Source organism: Sphaeramia orbicularis, chromosome 3 (assembly GCF_902148855.1).
Source record: "Sphaeramia orbicularis chromosome 3, fSphaOr1.1, whole genome shotgun sequence".
Lineage (NCBI taxonomy): Eukaryota > Metazoa > Chordata > Actinopteri > Kurtiformes > Apogonidae > Sphaeramia > Sphaeramia orbicularis.
The window spans coordinates 11029263-11055954 of record NC_043959.1 but is presented as its reverse complement, the minus strand read 5'-3'; the positions used below and the strand labels follow the sequence as shown (position 1 = coordinate 11055954).

At 35.5% G+C, this 26692-nt stretch overlaps 2 protein-coding genes across 2 annotated transcripts; one reads left to right on the top strand and one right to left on the bottom strand.

The window, feature by feature from the left end:
- Positions 1 to 1683: 1683 nt before the first annotated feature.
- slc39a1 (solute carrier family 39 member 1) lies at positions 1684 to 14240 on the bottom strand. Its single transcript, XM_030130956.1, has 4 exons — positions 13996 to 14240; positions 10067 to 10197; positions 9656 to 9976; positions 1684 to 4551 (listed from the first exon to the last, which is right to left on the bottom strand). Exons 1-4 carry the CDS (start codon positions 14108 to 14110, stop codon positions 4198 to 4200), a joined length of 921 nt encoding a protein of 306 aa, XP_029986816.1. The 5' UTR covers positions 14111 to 14240; the 3' UTR covers positions 1684 to 4197.
- A 4880-nt stretch (positions 14241 to 19120) lies between these two features.
- On the top strand, positions 19121 to 26280 carry tmem208 (transmembrane protein 208). Its single transcript, XM_030131079.1, has 6 exons — positions 19121 to 19299; positions 20642 to 20737; positions 21101 to 21160; positions 21258 to 21394; positions 24534 to 24618; positions 25571 to 26280. Exons 1-6 carry the CDS (start codon positions 19294 to 19296, stop codon positions 25706 to 25708), a joined length of 522 nt encoding a protein of 173 aa, XP_029986939.1. The 5' UTR covers positions 19121 to 19293; the 3' UTR covers positions 25709 to 26280.
- Positions 26281 to 26692: the final 412 nt, after the last annotated feature.

Genomic DNA, 26692 nt, shown 5'->3' with positions numbered 1-26692 from the left:
ATCATTTTATTTGGTCATAATTGGAAATATTATTATCCACACAGGTGGATGTTTGGGGCGACATCTGCTGGAGGGGGTGACAAATTACAGACAATAAAATAAAAAAATTAAACAGATATATAAAATAATAAATGTGTTTTAGTACTGTGTAAATATGATATGGAATTATGTGCTGTCCATGGCATGGAGGAAGGTAGTTCATGTCTCAATACATATTGAATCACATTTAGAAGGCATAGGCTTTTAGAAATAGGCCAAAAATAGCCTAAAGTTCAATATGGTCTTTTATCCCTTAATAGGCCAAAAAAGCTGAGACCTAATAAAACAGCTGTGGTCAATTGAGCCACATTTACATTCACTAATTTTGGAGAAAACCTGATCATTGTTCATTCTTAATCATTAATATTATACATCATAGGTTTAAGATGATTTTAGACTCTCATCTGCTGAAATGGCTGATATAGTGCTGGGACTGGATCAGTGGAACTTGTACATAGATCATGGTTGGATTATCACACATTCTTGTTGTATATGTCACAGTAGAGATTGAAATCCAGTAGGATTCGTAATCCTACTAGGACAGATAGGAATTTTAGTTTGTCCTTGGACAAAGTAAAATTCCTATCTGTCCTAGTAGGATTACAAATCCTACTAGGACAGATTGAAATTTTAGTTTGTCCTAGGACAAACTGAAATCCTACAAGAAATTAGGATCTGAAGATTAACCCTAACCCTAACCCCCCCCCCCCCCCCCCCCCCCCCCAACCCTAACCCAACCCTAACCCTAACCCTAACCCTTGGACAGATAGGATTTCAGTTTGTCCTAGGACAAACTAAAATTCCTATCTGTCCTTGTAGGATTACGAATCCTACTGGATTTCAATCTCTACTGTGATATATATACTGTTATGAAAAATCTTTGCCTTCTCTAAGAAATGTAAAAACTGGATAAAATTCAATAGCCTGATAATTTTTTGTCAAGAATGGATGTCAGCTACTTCATGGGGGCTGAGACCCCCCAAAGGTCAGATCCTAGAATCACCCCTGGTTTTTAGGTTGATGTTTTGTTTTAATAATGTTTGATGTTGTTATTTTATGCTTTTATTCTCTGTAAGGTGACCTTGGGTGACTTGATAGGCACCACCAAATAAAATGTATGATCATTATTATTATTATACTTTGTAAAACTGCATGCTGATGCATCTGATTAATCTATATGACAGACTAATGTGAACTGTATTACTAATATAAAACATCTTAAATAAAATATATTTGTATATGCATCTCTATGCTTATTAGTGTTCTGTTTCTGGATGTGAAATTGATTTAAAAATCACTTGCAAACACTAATAATGCACTTGTACAAATAAGACAAAAAGTTTGTCAACTTAAATTTTCAACATTACTCTTAGGATGATGTGTATTACGAGACATTTTTTTTTTAGATTTTAAGGCACAAAATCACAGAAGTTGAAGGCCAGCTGTTAAGGAGTTAACAGTTGTTACACTTCACACGATAAATTAATTTTCATACATTAATTTGTTCATAGGGTCAAAAAAGACATTGGTCAGTGTTTTTTAAATTCCCTTTATTAGGGACCATGTACAATTTTAAACATAAATGTTGCCATCTGATGCATCATACTGGAGTTAGTGCCGTCAGTATTAATCTGATGATTTTTAATGAAAAACAGTTGCATTTGCACAAAACTTGTGAACCATAACACAGTTGGCAACACATATTACTGACATTTGTATGTCTTTTTCATAACAAAACTTTTCAACTTCCTGCATCTGTTCCACTCAGGAAATGATCTGAACATCATATGACAGGAACAAAATAGGAACAGAGACTAAACACGCCGCCGAGTGAACAATAAAAGGAACAGGCACATTTGTGACGCAGTTGATTCACTCAACTGTGTGGTCTTACAAGACTTAATTTCTTGGCAGACATTTTACAAAATTGTGTAAAACTGCTTTTTTTTTTTTTTTAACTAAATTCTTGTTCATATGAAATGATACTTAAGACTTTATTTGTCTATGAGAAGAATGAAGACCACTCACTGCTCTGCAGCTTTGGACATCATTTTTCCACATAACAGTCTCTCATGTGTCCCTTTAATATTGTGTTTTTGCAATATTAATTGTGTCGAGATTGTTTTTCAGTGTCAGATATTTTAATATACACTAAACTAGAGACCAGTGAGGTTTTGTTGTCATTCATTTAAAAATAGGCTAGGACTTTATGAAATAAGGACATGTTAACTTACATGTTTCATATGTACTTTTCCATATATTTACTCTTTTTTTTATATTATGTGTCGTTAGCCTCAAAGCATAATTGCTTAAGTCAAATGTTTGGCTAAATTGTGATATCTGCATAAATTTACTAATGCTACTGCTTCATTTTGCATCATTGGCTGTGATCCATAATAAAAATGACTTGGGCAATTATTCTCTGTGGCTAAAGCATTTTTTACAGCCATCTACATTTACATGTTATTTTGGAAGAAGAACAATGATTATTTAGTAGAAAAGTGCAAATCATGTTCATACCATGGCATCATCTTAAGGCCTTAGGGAGTCAGTGTTCATTTGTACTACATTGGATTACCCAGTTTGTAATGACCAATAAATTCAGTCACATGTCATGAAATAAATCTGAAAAAAACTTGACAATTAGGTGTCAGCATTTACAAAATAAATCCAGACCAACATTCCTTCAGTCAACACAAGTTAATATTTCTTCAGCAGAAGTGAAGGCACACAGAATTTCAATAGGAATGAACAAAATTTTACATTTGTACCCATTAAACACTAAACGTAAACATTTAAGATGATTGAATTAATTGCAAGGTGTCATGAAACCACAACACCAGTAACACTTTGCTGATAGTGATTTACTAAAAAGTGTCAAAGGTCAAAGATGAAGGTTCTGTTTGGGGGTCCAACAGGATGTTGTGATAATGACAGGATTCTGATTTGTCACTTGATTCTCTCAAAGTTATCATTAATACCGTGTCCACACTAAAACATATAACATTTAGCAAACTGAATACTTTTCTCTAAATTTGGGCCTCACATCCCCATGTAAATAGTGTTTTACATCACTGAAACAAAGATTTTTTTAAAAGTTTATATAGTAAAGTATAATACATGATGCTGTCAAACTCCAATTCACAGATGCTTGTTGTTACTTTGTGTAATGAACATGTGTGAGACAACACCAACCATGGAAAATCTACAGGATCTATAGGTGTGTAAGTCAGTGTACTACGTGCAGTAGATGGAGGTCTGCTGTAACTCATTTGGACATGGTTGTATTGATATTCATAGAATATAAGGAATACACTTTAAAAAGCTGCAACCAGTAGTTATAATAGACTAGGTTTGCACGATGTGATGAAAAGGAAATACTGTGATTTTAACTTCAGCATGCTAGATTATCAAGGAACATGCAGAAATTATCCATGTTGTAACTGGCATTTTTACTTTCAAACATACAAACTTAAATTATCAAACAAAATACTAAAAAACTGTAGTGATTCTCAGTTTGCATGTTTCCCATAGTACTTTTTTCTGACCGAATCATAAAACTAAAATTTTTCTAAATTCTGCCTTTAAATCCAGACTTATTTTGCAGCCGTTTGTGATTATATAATTGCACAAGCTGATACTGACTTTTAAATAATAACAATAATTGTGCAGCCCTAGTTTAGGATGTAACTTGTTGCTGCTGAACTTCATGCATAAAGCCTCTGCAACTGCTGTGTCCAATGTTATTTGATCTACAGTTTCCACAGAAACAACAGCTTGTCAGTGTTTGGAGACATGTTTCCATTGTAATGTGTATAGAGATACGCTGAGAATTTTCCTTGAAAGTGGAGAAGGAAAATACTGACATAAATATCTGTATTAGTGTAGACAGAGTGTAAGTGGTTCCTTTTTACATAAAATCCCCTTTAAAAGAAACTGTAAATGTATGAATTTTAAAAAAAATATATTAAAAACAATAAATAACCACTGAACGACTGTCCATGATCATGAAGTTCTCTGTACTGGATGTGTTGGCGTGTCAGTAAACCTTCTTTGTTGCAGGTTTTTTTGTCCAGAGGTTACACACTAACTCCTGAACAAAGCATCCAGGTCACATCCTCCCATATTTTCCTGTTACAACCAGGACTCACATCAGTCTCAGCCCAGAAATGTTAGGCCTGCCATAACGCTGAAGCCCATTAGGATGAAGAGCACCTTGAGGAGCTGCTTCCCAGGTGAGTTGAGCTCATGTGGAAGGATCTCCAGGAAGGTGATGTAAACAAACGTCCCTGCAGCGAGTCCCTCCAGGACGGCCTGAATCAGAGCTCCAGACGCCAGCTGAGCCTCCATCACACTGATGCCGATAGCGATGCCCAAAGGCGACATCATGGCGAAGACTCCGATGTAACCGGCCACCCACATGGGACGGACGGCACTTTGGACTAGCTTTATGGACAGGCTGAACACGATGATGCTCTTATGGACCAGAATAGCAATGCAGATCTCTAAAACCTGGAAAACACAACAAGGATTTCGTAGAAGTACTGGAAGGTCATACAGGGCTGGCTAAGGAAACAGTAAGTATCAAGACAGAATTTTATATCATGTAGAGCTGCAACAATTTTATCAGTCAATCATTTATTTGTCTACTCCTAAATCAGGGGTGTCAAACTCATTTTGGTTCAGGGGCCATATTTAGCCCAGTTTGATCTGAAGCGGGCCAGAACCAGTAAAATAATGACTTAATAACCTATAAATAATGACAAATCCAAGTTTTTCATTTCGTTTTACAAAAAATCCCCAATTAAATTATTAAAATATTTACATTTTACAAAAAAGATGTGAAAAACCTGAAAAAACAGAAATTTCATTTGAAAAATTAATGCAATTTTAACAATATTATGCCTCGACTTATTATTTATACATGTACATTTACACACAATGTTACATAAATATTTGGTAACAGGCAGAATATTGTTCAAATTTTGGAGTTTGGAACTAAAATTTGAACAGTTTCTACAATATTCCATCTCTTATTATTAACACAACTCCAGTTCACAGTGGATCCATAAATGCACCAAACATTTAGTAACAGGCAGAATACTGTTCAAATTGCACATTTGGGGTTGTTCATCTTTGTTTTTATTTATGTATTTATTTGGAATTTATTGTGAAAGAATAGTTTTGTAAATGTAAATATTTTCACAGTGTAATGTTATTTTTTTCATTTAAATTTTTTCCACATAATTTTTCACAAAGAAAATTTGTAGTTGTCATTATTTATGGGTTATTGTGTTGTTGTTTTTACTGTAGATCACATTGGTCTGTATGTGGAACCTGAACCAAAAGGATTTGGACAACCTGGACTGTTCAGGTTCATTTTTGCACTTTCATCCTGCAGGGCTGGAATGGAACCTTTGGCGGGCCAGATTTGGGCCCCAGGACGCATGTTTGACACCTGTGTCCTAAATTAACAGAAAACTATTTTGAAAATTGGTCATTTAGAGTTAATTTCAAGTCAGCTTCTCCAATGTGAATATTTTCTTGTTTCTTCCCTCTTCGGTGTAACTGTCAGTGTCTAAATCAGGGGTCTCAAACTCAGATCCTTGAGAGCCGGTATCCTGCATGTTTTAGTTGTTTCCCTCTTCCAGCACACCTGACGGTTGTTATCAGGCTTCTGCAGAGCTTGATGGTAGGCTTATCATTTGAATCAGGTGTGTTGGAAGAGGGATACATCTAAAACATGCAGGATAGTGGCCCTCAAGGACTGGAGTTTGAGACCCCTGGTCTAAATGTATCTTTGGGTTGTGGATCAAACAAGGCATTTCAGGATGTCAAGTTGGAGACACTTATACCATTTCAGCATTTTCTTACAATTTAACGACCAAATGATTACATTTTAGTGAATTTTTATGATACACATCAAAATACATGTTTTAGGGTTTATTTTCTTCACAGTCTCAGTTACAGTATTTCCATGAGCTGCAGTGTTGCTTCTGTGATGAGAACAGAACAGAGCAGTAGAACTGATCACAGCTACAGCTGTCAATCATGTATTCAACCTCTACCAGTCTGAAGACCCCCATGAGTAGACAAAAACTCCCATCATGGGACAGATTTCCTACAGCTGAGAGTGAATACAGGAGTCAGATTTCCTCTAACTTGAATTACAATGTGCCAAAAGGTCATTGTAGATTTTTACCCAGTGACTATCACGCACTAAAGTTTTAAGTTTTAAGCTAAATCTAACATATCTGCTTTACAACTAAATCTGCAGACCAAATGATGCCACGTTACAGCTAATTATTATCTGTTTGGTCTGTAAAGTGTTAGAAAATTGTGAAAAATAGCGAGATATGCAGCTCAGTCTTGTATATTCAGTACTGTGACAGAGGAGCACAGACAACAGAAAATATTCACATTTAACAATCACACAATTTTGACTTTTTTCTTAAAACAATTGATATACAACATGTTGATGTTTGTATGTTGCATGTTACTTACAGGAGCTACATGTAGCATGTCTACAGTAAAATGTTAAAAATTAACTAAAATTATTAGTCATCTGAGTGTAGATTTGTGTCATTGTGTCAACGATGTTAGTGAAGTGTATTACAGAGATATGTCTTCACAGCCATAGGCCGACGTGTCACTGTGAATGTGTATGAGCACTTGAGCAAGTAGTCAGTCACTCACTGCTGGTCTCCTATGGAGAGGAGAACTCATGCAAGGGTGAGCAGTGGATGAGAACCAGTAAGAAACAACTTTCATCGTCAAGTAAACTGATGAAGTGTTAAAAATAGAAGAAGCATTGCTGTTGTTTTCTCTGCTGGACACAGCTCCAAAGTAAAAGGATGACGTTTGATACTGACTGCTGAGTTTGATTATGAAGTTTATGAGGGTATAAAGTGTCTATGTTGTGTTGTTATGTTTGCTGTCGTTGTCTGCTGCTTGTTGATTTTTGGTTTAAACTAAACTGTGACAGTTTTGACCCTGTTTGGACGATTCTAACCAAATCTTAAGTGACACTACTGATAACACAACTTGATAGATATAGAATGGGATTTGTGTTTTTACTGTGGCTGTTTTTTTGTCTAAAAACAGAACTAGGCTAACATGCTATTAGGTAAACTATCAGTGGATGCAACACCTGAGGATTATAGGACACAGTGTTGATTTGACTGACTGTCTTTGTTTGCATTCGAAGGAGCAGTAATTTGTTGGTCCATTAAGGAAATCTTTGAGAACTATCCAATGACAGCCAGTGCTTTATAACCAAACGCCATAAAATTAGGACTGGGCAGTGGTTCAAAACACTCCAAATTTATAAACTAATTTCTCCTCCTCAAATTGTTCGGACGTCCACTGCCCGCTAACTGCCAACAGTAAACACTTGGGGAAATAAGGGGGGAACATATCGTGCTGCGCACTTTTAATCCGCCTCGGCCAAATATAGTGTAAGAGTCTGTTGAAAGTTAATGCCCTATAATTTAGATTAGATTGTCTTTGTGTAAAACTTATTACATACATATTTATATTTGAAAGTACTCAGATATTATAACTGCACAAGGACATTTGACCTTGAAAAAGTAGGTCAAGGTGATCTATTTTTAAAATTCTTCTGCTCCATGCCAGAATGCATCCACAGTATAAATTTGGTGCAGATATGTCAATGCATTCTTCAGATAATTCGATTATGTCGTTGAATGGACAGACAGACAGACAGACAGACAGACAAAATGATTATAATCCCCCCGGCCAAGGAGTAATAAAAACTAATAACAATCGACAATTAAATAATCAAACTTCTGGTCTAGAATAGAATTGACAAAAGATTACAGGTATGAGGATTCATGGTGATCTATTTGCAGAAATGGAAAAACTAAACAGTCTCTGTTGTGTGGTGATATTGTAGGTTTAGTGACACTGAGCAGAGACACATACCATGGAAAACATGCAAAATGAGTTTTTGTGTTTCTATAAGTTTAAGTTTGAGGTGAAAAAAAATCTGAATTTGTAACCTGTGCATTTTATGTGAGAAGACTCAAATCAAAATAGGAAAATATTGCCTGCAGTAACCACAATATGACTTTGTCACCAAACTGTGCAGCCTGAGTTCTAATGTGGAAGTTTTCAAATTTTAATAATATCCTATCACATTATGGCATCATAGGGTGAATCATCGAACACTGTAAATACACCTTGTTCTAATAAGAAACTTTGCCGGTTATAACGGGTCACTGATTCACTTTTAATAATCTACAACTAATAGATTAATCAAACAATCGTTGCAGCTCTAGTGATTAAATACTTACATATCAGGTATTTTATTCACTGAATGGTGCAAATGTATTTAATTGATTTCCACAGAACATTATGTAATTACAAAAGAAATTATCTAAAGTGGTTTTAATTGCAATTCAGTTTTCTTGAAGATTTAAGTTTGTATTAATATTTTCTAATGTCACTCATCTATTACGTTTGACTACAGTTTTTTTTTCCTAAATAGTGAAATTCACATGTTAAAGACAGGTTTAAACCACAAAAATGCACAATTACCCACAGATGAAAAGTCACGAGACAGCCCAGATAATATGTTAAGACGACTTAGACTGTCTTGTGACCACAAGACACAAATATGACCCTCATGATACAGAAATTCCTTTCCTGTCAAAGAGCCCTGAAGGTATGAACTGAAAACCTGTTTTCTTTACCAGGCTTCCTACAAGCTCAATTTATGGCATGGCAAATTTATTTTGTACAGCACAATTTATACACAGGGCAATTCACAGTGTTTTATAAAAATGGAAAAGAAACAAATAAAAAACACATAATTACAATTAAAACATAATCAATAAAACATAAATAATAATCAATTAAAATAAAGTTTAAAAAAAAAACTAAGACTTTTTAAGACTACTTAGAACACAATTTAATGACCATTTCACAGCCTATTTTACGGCCATACCGGCAAAAATTTGTGATTCTTAGAATTTAGGAAAATTTATTTATTTCATACAAAGTGCAGCGAGCTTCACACACGTTCCCCTCCACTTGTGCCAACCAAATCCAGAATGATCTTTTCACCAGCCAGGCATTATTAAATATGCACTTCCCCATGCTTCCTTTTCACTTCTGTGATCATTTCTCACCGGGGGCTGCAAAGTTAGCAATGATTGGTTCCTAATTCCAGTATAAATTGTCGGGTTGGATCAGGTGGAACTGAGTCGACTAATGTTACTTTCTTTGCAGCTTGGACATTTAACAGACACATTTAAACACAATACAGCAAACAAGTTTATGGAAACATAACTTAAAACTCACCATATGAATTTAAATACCTTTTAAATACTTTTTTAAGGTATTTAATGCAGATTTGTAAATTCAAGACTTTTAAGACTTTTTAAGACCCCACGGGAACCCTGTTTACGCTGTATGAACATAAGGAACAAGGCTGTTTCCTGTGACCAGTATCTACAATGTGAATGTGATGTAAAACAATATAAGAGGATTAGTGCTGACACTTGGATGACTTCCCCAGGTTTCATGACCATGAGGGCCCTGAAGAGACGTGTTGCATGTGGTTTTGGTGCCTTGTTAAAGATGTGTTTCTTACCTTTGAGTCGGTATTCTGGAGTCCAATAGCCAGGCCCTCAAAAACTGAGTGCAGCGAGAGTGATAGGAAGAGCATGAAGGAACGGAAGGGAGAGTGGGCCTGGAAGTCAACATGGACGTGATGACCACTGCTCTCCAGGTCAGGACCCGTTACTGTCCTGTGTCCATGTCCATGTCCGTGTCCATTCCTGTTGTCACTTATCAGGGGCTCTGTCTCCTCCTGAGCTCCTCTCATCTGCCGACAGTGGAGGACAATCCTCTCCAAGATAAGGACAGTGAAGAACCCTGCAGCCATGATGAATTCAGGTAGAGGGAAACTGGTCTGTTCAGAAATAAACCAGTTTACAAGATCAGTCAGGTTCGGTCAAGACTAACATGTAATAGTTTGAGATCAAAACAGACCTGGTCATACCTCAACTTTTCGGGCATCCAGCTCAGCGCTGATGTCCGACAGATAGTCTGGAATGATGTCAAGCAGACACGCAGCCAGGAAAACCCCTCCAGCAAAACAGCTTATCAGACTCAAAACTGTGCGGTGAGTTTCTGTAAAATGCAACAAATTTGTTGTTATGATAATTTACGGCCTGATCACAATCAAGGTGCACAAGTATATTTGCATCAGTTATTAATCAGTATTGTAAAAAGATACCCCCAAAACCATTCCCAAAATGTTTCTTTGGCCATCTTATTACTAGATCTTGCAATCCTCCAAATTTGAAGAAAATTGGATACAAACTGATCAAATGGCGACCCAATGAGCGTGAAAACATGCGCACAATTTTATTGTTATAAGAGAGCAAAATTATTGTACAGAATGTTTTGTAACACAATAAATAATTCCTACTCAACTCCTGTGTCTTTTTTATTACAAAATACACACATCACATTGCTTTTCATTTATTGATCATTTTTGTTGAACAGCTGTTTGATTATCAGTTCTTATTTTCAGTATTAAGACAATCAACCATTTTGTTCTGAAAACCCTTCTTTTACAGCCCTTTAATTGTAATAATAGAATGGGAACCTGTTATTTCAGTATTATTAGGACTAAATATGCACAACTACACAGATTTTGGTCTGCTCCCTGGCTGCAGAAAGTTTGGTAACAATGTGGCAAACAGATGTTTACGTCGAACTGCATGTTTTCAATGGCGCACTGTTCACCATAATTCATGTAGTGTCCGTACACCAATATACTTCCATCAATAATATGGCCTATATGCCTTATAGATATATTGTTCTAACTTGTTCACAAATGTTTATTTCCTCCTGTACCAGGAAGACTTAGTTACAGATCTAACAGAGATGCGACCATGTGGTAAGCCAGATTTCCATTCCAATCTTGTAGAGTCCGTACACCAAGTAGTGTCCGTACACCATATTCAAAATATGTGTCAAAATATGTGTGGGTCTAATTTTATTGTTTCTGTCAATATATGGAATTTTTCAGCACGCATGCTTTGGACACGACATCTATGCAATAAACAATGCATGATTATCCTGAGTGCTGAAACATTTGTATATCTTTGTAGGCATTAAATATGGAGGCTCTTAGGCTGCAGTGTCCGTACACCCAATAATTTCTGATTTGACAGGGGTACAAGCCTGTGAAATTTTTAGTAGACACCATAATACAAAAATGTTTTGGACTTTAAAAGAGAAATATCAGACAAATAAAATGGCCTGTCTGATTTTTTGATAGAGCGTTATTATTTTTTATCTATATGTGCACCCTTTCTGGTACCCTTGATTATGATCAGGCCAATACCACACAAAGAAACAAATATGACAGTGTGATTTTAGACAGTTCTTTTAAACTGGACCGACAAATCAGTTCAGTAGTTCAATCTTGTTTTGATCAGTTACGTGTCCTCAGCAAGGTTAAGTCTTAACCTGCCACGAACTGACTTTGAACGCATCATTCATGCTTTTATCAGGTGCTGGTTGGACTACTGCACCTCCTTGTGCTGTGGGTTGGACCAGGCCTCTGTCCGCAACCTGCAGTTAGTCCAAAACTCTGCAGCACGGCTGCTCACAGCCACCAAGAGGTATGAGCACGAAAACCTGTTCTGGCCTCCTTGCACATGCTTCCTTTCAGCTACAGGATTCATTTTAAAGTTTTATTATTGGTTTTTAAATGTCTTAATGGGCTGGCTCCATCTTATCCTTCAGACCTTGTGTCAGTCCATGTTCCTGCCAGAACAATGAGGTCCACTGACCTTCATATGGTTGTAAAGCACTTTGGGCATCACTGGTTGTTGTAAATGTGCTATACAAATAAAACTGACATTGACTTTGACCTTGACAGAGACTGGACTATTCACATTTTTCAGCCACTTTCTGTGACAGCAGTGGTGAATTTCTACTGATTTATGATTTAGTTTTTTTTTTTTTTTTTAAACTATGCTTATATAATAATTAAAATAATTTGAGATGGCAGAAGCCAGCATTTAGTTAAAATAAAGAAAAAGGGTGAAGCCTGAGCTCTTATTTAACAAGATGAAATAAACGATCATTTGTGGTCTTGAACACAACATGACAAACTCTTGCCAAACAGTGACATTTTGTGTTTTATTTGATAAACACAATAAACATTTTTAAAAAGATACAATGATATATTAATAATAGGAGCTGCTGATCTCCAAGGAAAAAGAACATTATGATATTTCTTATAAAACTATATCACTTTAATTTTCATTATTGTTTTATCAACTAATGACCATGTGAAACATTTATCTCTGTAATCATATGAAGTCCTGCAGTGACAATGCTCATCAGGCTCTTAAACAAATGCATTTGTCAGCAAAAAATGATACTTTCACTTCCTTTTCAGATGAACAATCTGCCATTGCGGCCTTGTGTTAACATGTTTCACACATGTGATGTGTTCTCATGAGGCTTTGGCTTCATCCCTATCAGGTGACTTCAGAACACAACACAGAGGTTTGTTCATACAGTAATGAACTTAAACAAAGCTCTGTCAGTTGACATATATGATACAACAATATAATAACAATAAAATAAAACAATATAACACACAAAAGGCAATGTAATTAAACCACCAAATGGTCTTAACCCTTTCATGCATGAATTATGAGAACCTTAATGGGTCAAAACGCAGTAATGTCCCATCAGAGAGTGAACTTTAATTGATTCCCATTCCAACATTTATTTCAAAATAAAGTTGCTCCTTGTTTTGGATGATCCCTTATGGTCCAATAAAAAGCAAAAATGAATTTAAAAATAAAAATGTGGTTCAAATTGTCTCTAAAATGTCCTGTCAGAGAGACTTTGAATACTGTGTTTTGACCCTAATCAAGTTATTTTTCCTGAGTGTTTTTATTTCTCTTTAGGCATGAAAAAAAAACAATGTGATTGAAAACTTTTTTATGAACCTATTTTTCATGGAGTTGCAAAAATATCCACTCAGCTGGACATCGTGAATTTAATTTTTGAAGCAAAGAAACGTGTATTTACTGATATACTGAGTGAAAACTATGAATTTTTTTTTAAAAAAATGCTGCTACTCTGGTGTTTTGTCACATTTTAACATACTCTAATATTAGTTATTACTCATTTTATGGAGATAATATGCAAAAAAAACCTTTCTGTTTAAGAAAAATGGTTAATTACAGTCTGTTAATTATAACAAGCAATTGATTTACACTCAAACATGTTACTGCAGATCAGGTTTATCAAGAACAGCAAAGTTACAGTAATTATATGAATGTCAGTGTATGGGATGATGCATAGGTGTCCTCTGTGTTGGCTGATATGGAACTAAAACAACAAAATCCATGAATGTACAAAGAGAACAGTTCTGAATAGCTGTCCACTGGAGTGACCACTATGCATACAAGAATTAATAAGAAAACAGGGTGTTAAATGATTGTGTTATGGCTTATGTTGACTTCATCACTGATTGAATCCCACTGTTTTCTGACTCAGTTCTCTCCATGAACATCCTTCCAGGTTTCTATTCACAGCTGATTTTATCAGTCTCCGTCATTTGCTTCCATTCACAGTGAAATCACATGATGAACTCAGACAAATGTTCCTCTTCTCAAACACATAACCCGCTGCACTCACATGTGCATTCCTTTAACATGTACCTGTTCATCTGCCAACACAAACACTGTCATATGAATGAGTCAAACAACTTCATACAGTGGTGTCTTTTATTCGTTTTGTTCGGTTAATTCAACTAATCATTCATCAGATTCACCATCTAAAATGTTCATATGTTTACATTAACCGCTGACATTTTTCTGAGATTTGAGGAACCGCAGACATTAGTGTTATAATATATCTGTGTATTATATGTCAATAATATTGACCTACCGGTGCCGGTTGTGTCTCTGAACCATTTGACTCGAGCAGGAATGAATCCAAAAAGAAGAGTTAGGAGCAACAAACCGACCAAAGCCCCTATTTTCACCTGCAGTAGATAGTCCATGTTGAAGCCCAGCTGGAGCTGACACACTTCTTATCTTATCACACTGTTTTCATCTGGTTCAACTGCACAGGGAGGCACAGTCGTGAACTTACATAAAAAAACACACACGGTTCCTCGTTGCCCACAGCCCTGTTGTTATTGGGAACCGCTCGGCTCTACGGTAGCCGACAAGGCTCAAAATACGAGCGTCCAATAACAACCGGAAAACGCGCTGCAAGTTGTACTACGGGTCAACAACTACAAGTCCACGGGAGGGATGCATATGCTGCTAAGATGCAATTACAATATTTCTAAATTACCAGTAAAAGTGTCCAACTTTTATAGGCAGCTCTTATCATCTTGGTTAATGCTATACTCACACAACTTTTCTCCCCATAGATATTTCATTTGGAACAACCAGGATATGAAGTTTAAGAACAAGTCTTTATACAGGGTGACACAAAAAAACGGGAACTTTTTAACAATCCAATAAAACCAAGAGTGATGGAAGAAAAATATTTTATTCATAGTAATTGAAACCTTAAAACATGCCATTTAAGAAACAATGATGGAATTTTCATTTTTAAAAAAAAAATGACTTCCTGTAGATGGCGTCCTCCTGTACGAATGCATTCTTGAAATCTGCTGTTGAGATTCCTCATTGACCGCTGCAACATCTCAGCTGGGATACTGTGAATTTCATCCTGAATTCTCTGTTTTAACTCATCCAGAGTTCTTGGTCGAGTCGTATACAGTTTACTCTTGAGATAACCCCACAAGAAAAAATCACAAACGGACAAATCTGGCGATCTAGGGGGCCAGGGAACGTTACCGAAACTTGAGATCACACGGTTACCGAACAATTCTCGCACAGCTGCCAATGGTTACTAAAATGGGGGTGTGTTTACTTGCTCAAGGTTACTGTCTCGCAGTGCTGCCACTTGCTCATGTCTGCCAATACGCACTTCAAAAATTCCCGTTTTTTTGGGTCACCCTGTAATTTAAAAAAGTGAAAATTCCATCATTGTTTCTTAAATGGCATGTTTTAAGGTTTCAATTACTATGAATAAAATATTTTTCTTCCATCACTCTTGGTTTTATTGGATTGTTAAAAAGTTCCCGTTTTTTTGTGTCACCCTGTATATTCAGAAATGGGTTGATACAAACATTTTACTTGTCCGTCAATTGCTTAATGACAATGGTCAGTTTTTCTCTTATGAAGAGTTTTTATCTATTTATGATTCACATCACTGAACATCATTACCTACATTAGTACCTTTACATCATGGTACTGTACCTAACAAGGTCAAGGTCAAGGTCAAATTTATTTGTATAGCACATTTACAACACCCAACATTGCCCAAAGTGCTTTACAGCCATATTAGAAGTGCCAATACAGACATTAACCCTCCAGTATCCCATCCACCAAGGCCCTTACTAAGCATCAAGTGTGCCATTTTGGCACACTTGTGGAATAATGTCAAAAAAATTTTCACACAGTTTGTTTTTAATTCTTTTACACTTTTTTCTATTTCATCAACTTGAGCCATAAATAAAAATACCAAATACTCAATAATTGTCACATTTTTAAAATTCTTTAATTCTTTCTTGCCGTGTTTGTAATGTAAACAAACCATTTTTTTAAATGCAAAAAACACACAAATTTGTTTTTTTTTTCCAATACACTACATAAAAAGTGGATTACATATTATTTGATTTTTGCAGCCTGGCATATGTCAATGATTAACTCCAACATTAGTTAATTTGCATTATTATTTTTTGCGCTAGGTCAAATGTTCAGAAATACTAGCATCTGTCACCAAGTGTGAGTAAATGGCACACCTGTAAATCAAACTATTAAATATTACATACTGATTAATTTTTCTGCTGTAATTTGATTTTATTTTTGTAAATCAAGGTCAGCCCTAATCATACATATCAAATGGAAGAAACAGTGCGTTTTAGGCACACTTGGGAGACAAATGCTGTTCTTGTCATTTTCTTTTGTTTACAATGTGCAAATTTTAGTTGGTGGACATAATTTTAAAGATCATGCAAAAATGAACAACTTTTGAATTCTAACCTTATTTAAATTGAGAAAAATAATATGAAGTTTTTTAACAGGAAGTGCAAAGTGTGCCTAAAAGGCGCACCTGAATACCGGAGGGTTAAGAAAAACACTAAAACAGTAAAAACAAATACAACAGCCAAATAAAAACAAATAAAACAAATAAGAACAGATAAAACAGATAAAATGTCCAAAGCAGTTACACTGTTCATGTAGAGGTGGATTTGCAGACCCTGTAGACCACATTGGACCTGAGATTGTTGTCTCACTGTCCTCACTGGAACAGTTGCTGTCACTGTCTTTTAATGTATACGGAAATTACAAAAAATAGTCACTTTCCAAGATGCTATCAAAGATTGCAATGTATTTAGTTATAGTATTTAATATCTCATTGAAAATCTATAATGCCACAAAAGGCATAAAACACACACAGCAAGAAGAATAGTAGACATGTCATAGATGATTCTTCCATCACATCTTGGAAATCCTTTTTTTTTTCTTTCAACAAAAACATATAAAAAAAATAATGAAGTTAAAAGTTTTTGAATAAGACACACAACAGTATGCTATAATGTCTATAACATCAAATATAGATCAACTAGTGAGCAACTAATGGACTAATAACTGAATTAACAAATATTCAATGAGATCATTATATACGGAACATTTTTCATTTACAGATATCTGATATTGTACCTGTGAAAATGAGAAGCCTAGTTAGCAAAAAGTTATTGTATAGTCAGACTCAGTGATACACGACTAGATCTGAAGCACAATCTTCATGCACAACTTGTTTGTGCACGAAGCACATGTTGTAGTTTCTTTCCAACATGTGCCTGCCGTCCATCTACTTTTTTTTATTTTATTTTTTTATTTTTTTTACAAGATTATATTGATCACCTGTTTGAGGTGGTCAGACTATATCAGAATAGTCTGACCATCATTTTCTAATGATTAATTTCCATCAACTGGTTTATTTTTTCATCATCTTGGGCATCAAATATCTGTCAGAATGATTCTTTTGCTGTAGATTTTGCTACTCAGTTAAATATGGAAAAAAATAACTGTATATTGCATATTGGAATTAAGTTTAGTATTTCATTATTTTTTAAAAATGCTATCGTAAAACAACATACAAACATTTGGTAGACTATTATGCAAGAATACCAGAATTACAAGAGTTTTAAAAGCACTTTTCTCCTTCATAACTGTACTCTAATGTCAACTTTTTAAAAACATTTTCAGTGTCACTGTGTAACTTCAAAAATTTTCTAAAAAATGTAAATCTTTTCCGCAAGTGCAGGTGCCTATAAGCTCATAAAAAACATAATAAAATTAATTACTGTAATAATAATAATAATAATAATAATAATAATAATAATAATAATAATAATAATAATAATAATTATTATTATTATTATTATTATTATTATTATTATTATTATTATTATTATTATTATTAATAATAATAATAAAAACAAATAGGACAATACTATATGATTAAATGCATAATGTCTTTGTATCCTTTTCTCTTACTAAATACAGGGTGTCCCAAAAAAAATTATACACACTTTAAATAATTGCAAAGTAGGTGTTTATTAAAATTCATTTAATTTTCAAAATGTACTAAAATTTACAAACATCATTTTATTGTTTTAATCACTGCCTGTTCTTAAACTGACGTCCGTTCTGGTCCAGACACTGCTGACAACGCCAAGCAATGGAACTGCACACATCACCAAACAATTCCCTTGGTATTTGCGTGCATTCACGTTCAATGGCTGCTCCCAGTTCAGCTCCTGTTCCAGGTCTCAAAGCTTAGACTTTGTCTTTTAGGGATCCACATTAAAAAAAGTCTAGTGGTGTGAGGACTGGTGAACGCGGAGGGTATTCAACCAAACCCCTCCATCCAATCCACCTGCTTGTCCAGTTCACCAGACCTCACACCACTAGACCTTTTTTTGAGGGGAAACCTAAAATGTGATGAGTGTGATTCCATTGCTTGGCGTTGTCAGCAGTGTCTGGACCAGAGCGGACATCAGTTTGGAACAGGCAGTGACAAAACAATAAAATGATGTTTGTAAATTCTATTATATTTTGAAAATTAAATGAATTTTAATAAACACCTACTTTACAATTATTTAAAGTGTGTATACATTTTTGGGACACCCTGTATTTCAGGGCTGTCAAACTCATTTTAGTTCAGTTCCACATTCAGCCCAATTTGATCTCCAGTGGGCCGGACCAGTAAAATAATAACAGTGAAAAAAAGAGAAATTATATTATTATCAGGTTTACATCTACAAAGTTTCCTTAAAAATCTGAATAACATGAACAATTTGAATTGTCTTAAGAAAAACAAGTGCAATTTTAACAATATTCTGCCTCGGTTAGTCAGTTTATCATTTACATGTGCATTACAATCGCACAAAACATTTAGTAACAGGCAGAATGTTGGTGAAATTGCATTTACTTTTCTAAAGACATTTCCGTTTGTTCATTTTTGTCCAGGTTACTCACATTTTTTTTGTAGAAGGATAGTTTGGTAATGCAAATATTTTAATGTAATTTTACTTTTTACACCAAAAAAAACAAAGAAAATTTGGATTTTTCATTATTTATAGGTTATTATGATAATATTTTACTGGTTTGACCCATTTGAAATCTAATTGGTCTGTATGTGTCTGTATGTGGAACCTGAACTAAAATGATTTTCACACCATTGATTGTTAATATCTTCAGTGTAATTTTTGTATTTCACAAATTCATCCCGCGGGCCGGATTTGGCCCCCGGGCCTCATGTTTGACACCTGTGCTGTATTTGGACATTTTTCGTTCTTCAGAGAAAATGCGGCTTTCATTCCTTTGTGTCAGCAGGGGGCGCTCTGTCACTATATTTCACCACAAGTCTTTCATCGCAAAGCGTGGGGAAGAAGTTGATGACGACATCATTATGCGCCGGATATGTGTTCGCTTCAGGAACCTGGAATGCTGATGTGTGACTAGAAGTCCCAACGTAGTGTGTTTTCTCGGTTTTATTTTGATGCTGTGACATATTAAAAAGGAGAAGCGGCGGCGGGTCTGAGGTCCATGTCCAAAAAGACGCAGAGGCAGAAAACAGCGGGTCTGAGAGCGAATGGCGGTGAGAAAAATACAGAAAAAAAAAACAGAAAATAAGCTACCAGAATGACACAGTTCAACACAGTAAGACTGGGGCTGCTCTGCCAAGTCACTGTGATGTGAAACAGCATCTCCAACAACACAAAAAACACAGTCGGTTACTGGGTTAAGCTGCAACTTTTCAGTGGACAGTCTGTGACTGTCGAGAGAAACACAATGTTGTGTACTAGTACATATTATGAACCTTTGAAGTGAACTATTTTGCAGTAGTTTTCTACAAATTAAAAATTATAGACATTTCTATGCTGAGTCATGTAGTTGATTGAAATTTGTCTTTGCTCTGGGTCATTTTTGTCTGTGTTTTACCAATGAAACTACAAAGTAGAGATTCAGAGATAGTGGAATTTTAAAGGCTGATATAATGACAATAGTATTGGGCAGAACAAAAATGATAATCAATGCATTTTCTGCACTGTTATACAGCCTGAATGCTTCACCTAAGCCAGAAAGAGTGTATAAAGCATCAAAACTAACTTATTATTGTTCTTGGAACTATTGGTTGCTGGTGGTCCATTAGATCTAAGAGCAAGTTTTGTCTCAATGATTTTAGACATTATGTAAGTATTTTCTGCTTTAGATTTTCTAACCTTTTGTACAGAAATATAGTTATGATTTTTAAAAATGGTGTGGCATTATTTCTTGTCCTCAAACCCCCAATCATTCATCTAGCCTCTAAAGACAAATTAGGATAAATGGTGAAACCTACAGAGTACCTAAGCCCTCCAGAAACCAATCTCCCCCTCAAAACATTTCAACACTAAAAGTACAGCATTATCCATGCCACCTTTTGCTCTTCTGTCATCCAATAGTTAATACCGTGGATATAGTGATCATGTCTATGTCTGTTCATCCATCATTATTTCCTGAACAGAATTAGTAAGCCATTTAATATTTAACCAGTAAGGTACTCGAGACCCTACTTGACTGCTGTCTTGCCAAACTGAAAGAAAATAAGCTAGCAATAGTAAATAGTACTACTTTTAGATTTTTGAGGGTGCTAGAGAAATGTGACATCCTCTGAGGGCCTGTGAAATAACCATTGAATTGATCATCTAAGTCAAAATAATGAACACCCACTTGATGTTGTTCATTCAATCAATTGGTTATCAGCATTACCCTGCCCTCAAAAATATTAGTATAATTAGTATTGTAATTCATTGGTTGACCTCTATTGAAAACCCATTATTCATGTCTGAACTGACCATATCGCAAATCATTATTGTTGATAAAATTTACCACCAGAGCAGTGATTGTTGTTAGATCACCCAGCCCTGCTTAATCCCCTCATCCTTTTCCACTTCCAGCCCAAAGGTAAAGTTGGCACGAAGGGAAAGAAACAGATCTATGAGGAGAATGAGGCCACTCTGAAGTTCTACACCAGAGTCATCCTCGGAGCTAATGTAAGACCCATAACGCACTCTCACTGAACTGTAAATGATCAAATATCATACTTTACATCTGCAAACCTATTTGCGGATGGAAAGAATGAACCCACTTCACAAAGTTCCTGCTTGATAAATGATGAGAATTGTACATTTCTAAATGAACATTTCTGACCATTTTTACCTCTTAATATTGTGTTTTTCAAGAAAACCGACAATTTTGAGGAGATTTGCACTTTTTAAATAAGCTTTAAATACTTTATGACATCAAACACATTCATTATGTTGCAGATAGCAGGCTATGGCATCATTATTATTATACTATTGTGTGGTTGTTACTGAAAATGACTCTGATCTGAACTCTTATCTCTTCTATATCAGGCCATATATGCTGCTGTGAATCTTTTGGTTTTCTATAGTTCATCTACATTTTGGACATGGGTGAGTTTATTAAATAAAAGCTGCTACTTATATTTGTTCATTAAATTTGACCAGTTACCCCTGTGTCTCATTCTTTGTTTTTTTGCCACTCCTGTAGCTGCTGCTTGTATTTGCTTTGGCGGTGTACGTTGGGAGTTACCGCACCATGTCAGCTATGGCCAAGCCAGTGTTTGCTGAGGATGGAAGTCTTCTGGACGGAGGAATAGACTTAAACATGGAGCAGGGAATGGCGGAGTGAGTAAAGGACAAAGTACAGTTATAGATGGACAAAAATCACTCCAGCTTTAATTTCATAATTTACAGATGAATCAAACTGGTGTTCATACACAAAGTTTGTGTCAGAGTCAGTCCGCTAACTTCATTTCTAATGTAAAAACTGTCTTGGTTGCTTACATGCATGACAGCAGGCACAATATACTGATTTATATACAGGACTGTACTGCGGAGCCTTGTGGTTTGGATTTCCCACAAATCCACTGTGTGTGGGGGGGTGATACTGGGGTCCATTCCATGCTGCATGTACCCCATAATGCAGGGATTCCCAACCTCTTTTGGCTCGTCACCCCATTTAACATCACAAATTTCAACAGAGAAACTTTTTTGCTAAAATTAATTTGTTTTTGATCATGTAATAGTTTGCTATACTATGTTGCAAATAAATGTTAATTTTAGACTATGTGTATTCTATATAATATATATTATTTAGACGGAGGCAGAAAAGCCAGGTGTAGATTACTGCACAAAGTGAGAATTTTATTTTCCTTGGTCAGGATATGTACAGTCAGTCCAGCTTGGATTTACAAGGCTGACAATAAATACTGATCAAATAATAACTCAAACTATGAATTATGAAAGAGCTGCAGCATCTGAAACCGACCACAATAAACATTTGAAAGATAAACAGAACCACAGTGCTTCAGTTTCAGCTTCACAGTTTGTCATGTCTTTTATGCATTGGGATTGCCTCTCAACTCACCGTATATTTTTTATTGGTAAGTTTTTATTTTTATCAATTGCTAGAAATTTGAGGGGACCCCATTTGAATTCTAGGCGACCCCACATGGGGTCCCAACCCCAGGGTTGAAAAACACTGCTATAATGAGTATGCACAGTGAAAGTAAAGCTTAAAATGGCAGGGCAAGTCTATCATAACTTAAGACTTGGCCCCCACAGAGTCGGCGTACTTGACACACATCAACCTGTTTCAAATGTGAAACTGGTTCTCCTTTTTTGGAGTGCCTGCATTATTTTTCTTCTCATTTTGGACTTCTTCCTCCAATCCAAGACCACCCAATACACTGATTACCAGCTGAAAAACCAGAGCGATCAGCCACCTGTTTCTGGAAGCCTGGAGGATTAATTGAAACAGGCATTTTTCATTGATATTTTGTTCTGTATTTTTAAATTTTTATTTTTTATTTTTTATTTTTTTTACTTTTCATGTTTATTGAAAACTACCTAAAAAACCAAGTGCAGTTTAGTTTTTATTTTCAAGAGTGCACTTAATCAGAGTGTTGTTCACATTTTAGTATGTTTATGTTCTTGGCATATGTTGCAACTAAATTTAAATGTTCTGGAAGGTTCTTTGGGCTAAATTATTTTTTTTCTTTTAGTGCTGTCTTTTACATAGGGAAATTGTTTGGTCGCGCTGTTCAGAAACTTGCAAATTGGCCTCAAAGATCAATGTAAAGAACTGTAATAAAATCAAGATTGTGATTTTATTGTTTAAAAATCATGATATATTTTTGCCGTATCGCCCACCCCTTGTAAAGCATGAGACCCAACGCAGTGCAATTTAAAGAAAACAATATACCAGAGGTTAGTGCCTTAATAATCTCAGTGGTTTCTGATATGGAAAGCTGTTCACTGCTTAGTCAGCCATTGTTGGAAATGTATATGATTAGAAACTGAATAACTGATAAACTGAGCATGGAAATCAAGGTAATGAATGAACGAATGAGTCTGGAATGTGGAACTGGGCGTGAAGCGTCACAAATCCCAGCTCTTATTTTCCCTCAGAATCAGCACTTGCAGGTGGAAAGCCTCAATATTTGCCACTATCACGGTCTTGCTTATATAGTTTTCAAAAGATCCACAATTCATTCAGTAAGTATCCATGAAATATAAATAAAATTAAATGAAAAGTAAATGTTTGAAGTTGGACAGGGTGTTTCTTTGTTCAGCCTTCACCCTGTTCACATGATGATTGATTTGGAAACTACTTGTTTTGTCTATAAAATGAAAATGGCAAACAGTGCCAACAGTTATCACTTCCAAAAAACCCAGGATGATGGAATGTATGCAACCAACAATTAAAAAACACCCTGTGAAATTAAGTTTAAAAAAAAAAAAAAAATCTGATATAACAAAGAAGGCATCAAATCAGTCACATTTCAGAATCTGGAAAACATGAGTAAATGAGTAAAGGAACAGTGTTTGTTAAATCAGTTGCCAGTTAATGTTCTTTGAATTGGCCATTCGATTAAGAACTAATCGCCACAGCTGTAAATGTATCTGTCAGTGCTCCATGTTCTGCCAGAATTGCCTCAGTTCTGGACCCAGTACACATATAAACTCTGCACCTGGGTGTGTCTGTACTTCACACATCTGTATCATTTTATTTCTTCACTTACGTACTTAGGGTTTCACTTTTATTTTACGCCACGTTCATACAAACTGAAGATAAATTTCACATCAATGGTAAACAAATGTGCGTATCAAATTAGAATGAAGATAGGGCCGAGCGATTTAGCTAAAATATCATCTGACAAACTTGTGGTAGAATCACCATCTTTGATCCAAATTTCAGCTTTCTCACCTTTTACAAAATGTTGTTAAATAACTTATACCCAATAATAAGCATATAATAAAACATCATATTAGTGCAGAATTCATGGCCTATCCCTAATTAAATTTTATGGAGTAAATGTCAAAAGTCACCTGGATAAAAGTACACAAATGAAGTACAGATACTTGACAAATCTGCTTTATTGTCTATTTAGAATAGAATAGAATAGAATAGAATAGAATAGAATAGAATAGATCTTTATTGTCACTGTCACAGGAACAATGAAAATCAGTTTAGCAGCTCAGTTCAATTTAGCAGCAAAACACTTAGTGCAAAAGGGACTGTATAAGAAAAATAAAATAAAATACAAATATCACGGTGTTAAGAAAAAGTGGTGTGTGCAAGGGCTTCAGAATAAAATATTAATACACATGTGCTACTAAAGTAATGCTAGAACTCCTGACATGAACAAAATGTACAGAAAGAATATACAAAAGCTAGCTCTATAATACAGATGAGAAATATGTACAACGAATAGGATATATACAGGAAGTAGTAAGGTGCCTGCGTTTCTTGTGGTTTCAGACACCTGAAGGACGTCATCCTGCTCACAGCAATTGTACAAGTGCTCAGCACAATCTCCTCTTACTTCTGGTATCTCTGGCTTCTGGTAAGAGCTTCATTTACTTCAGTTTATGTTTTAAGGTAGCCAACATGGGTCCCACAGTTTTGAAAAACCTGGAAAAGTCATGGAATTATGGAAAATCTTCAAATGTTTTGAGAAAATAATGGATTTAAACTTTTTTGGGATGCTAACTCTTCACTTTTTGGCAAAATTTGGGGAAAAAATATGCTGGTGTTTTTAAAGGTTATGTTTAATTGAAATGTTTTATTCCTGTGTGCCCCTGGAATCTTCTAGGTGGTTTGCATTTTTGGGGTGTTTATAGATGTACCAGGAATTCCATCCATCCATTCGAGATTTTTGTCCAACCTATTCCTTGGACACTCTTCACCCGATTCTTTTCTAATTGGACACACATGTTCTTTATCACTATTAGAGGTGCAGTGCACAGTCTAACGGCTGAATTAAAATTTTGGGATTTTTTGCAAATTTGTATTACTTTCAGCTTAGACAACTGGTCCAACGTATTCCTTGGACACTATTCACCCCATTCTTTTCAATTTCACACACATGTTCTTTACATGTGTTTTTCTCTCATTTTCTGCACTTTTGGAACACTTTTGCAAAGTTTTTAGAAAGACTGAAAGTGAAGATAGAATTAGTCCCTTGGAAGGCAGGGTATCAGTGAGCTGGAGGGGCCATGTGTTGTGCGACTGGGCGGCGGTATTAGTAAGCTCTGCTGACTTTTTCCCTCTTTTTTGCATCTTTAATAGATTTTCAGGTGAATTAGAAAGTTCCTAACAATTGGAGGTTGGAGAAAGTGTTTAATTTTCATCCATGAACTAAAAATTCCACTTCAATGAACAGTCATGGTGACTTTTTCTGGACTTTTTAGTCCATAAAGTACAGATTTTGTCTGTTAAGCTGTGTGGTTACCCTGCTGAATTGGCTGTTCTTTGGTTTCCTCATGTTTGATGGTTTCATTAATTCTGTGTTGCAGGCTCCAGCCCGAGCCCTTCATCTGCTGTGGGTGAACTTCCTGGGCCCCTGGTTTACGGCAGAAAGCCCCTCGGCACCGGAGGAGGTGAACGAGAAGAAGCAGAGGAGACAAGAGCGCAGACAGATGAAGAGGTTCTGACGCTGCAGAACATTTGGAGCAGTATTTTTATACACAAAATCTAGATCGCAAGAAGCCCATAAGTTATTCAGGAACACATGTTGTTATCACGCTAAACTCAATCCAAATGTAATACTGTGGAATCTTGTTTTCAATGTTTCTTTGCTTTCTGCCTTCTCCTAATCCAAATTGCCTAATCAAATTTTCTTCCTAAATTATAAAATGAAAATTTCCACATTTAAATAATATCGTGGTCTGAATATCATTTGTCCTCATGCAGTGATTTAAGAGTTTAGCCATTGCTCAATTCTGTCACACTGGCCCCTGCATATTTCTGTGAAATGCCTCCAAAATGGTTTAAAATGAGTCAAAATCTACAGATACATAGATTTATTGTCCGTGCCACTTTTGTATTTTTACTTCATTTATTTTAATTTCTTTCCATTTTCTTGCTGTAACAGACCTCTATCAGTCATCACTCATGCAGAGGCAGGATACTTCCATCATAAAATGTTAAGTATTATCAGATGGATTGAACTGAGATTTATTAGAAAATGGGAACAAGGTTTTTTCAATAAAAATGTTCAGTCAAATATGTTTTTGTTTATTTGAATGGACTTGTTGAAGTATGAGGCCCATATTTTCACCCACAGACTCAAACTTTGCGATTAAAACCTGAAAGAAATGGCTCAGCTCAGTCTGTCTCACAGGCTTTATGTGTTAAAGTCGGTGTGTGACGACTTGAGTATCCAAATCCAAAAGGAAACGGACCTGGCTCACTTTGTAATTTTCTCCTTGGAATATACTGACTCTGAATTCAGGTATAAGTTCAAAACACTGGTATTAGTTTTATTTAAATAAAGTTAGTATGGATGATATCTCCAAAAATATCATGATAAAAATTGCAATATCAAGATTTAATTTCATTATCACTTCTGTGTAATTAGACTAAAGCTTGTGCAGTATGACTGTGACATTGCTTCAGGCTTTTTAAATTTGCTTATT

Bases quoted from the DNA above. Each gene is read 5' to 3' on its own strand.
- slc39a1 (XM_030130956.1), bottom strand. From the start codon at position 14,110: ATGGACTATCTACTGCAGGTGAAAATAGGGGCTTTGGTCGGTTTGTTG. The intron at 10,198-13,995 runs GTAGGTCAATAT...TGCATTTTACAG, and splicing joins CAGAGACACAACCGGCACCG to AAACTCACCGCACAGTTTTG. The intron at 4,552-9,655 runs GTAAGAAACACA...TGTGTTTTCCAG, and splicing joins TCCAGAATACCGACTCAAAG to GTTTTAGAGATCTGCATTGC.
- tmem208 (XM_030131079.1), top strand. The intron at 21,395-24,533 runs GTGAGTAAAGGA...TTGTGGTTTCAG, and splicing joins ATGGAGCAGGGAATGGCGGA to ACACCTGAAGGACGTCATCC. The intron at 24,619-25,570 runs GTAAGAGCTTCA...TCTGTGTTGCAG, and splicing joins TCTGGTATCTCTGGCTTCTG to GCTCCAGCCCGAGCCCTTCA.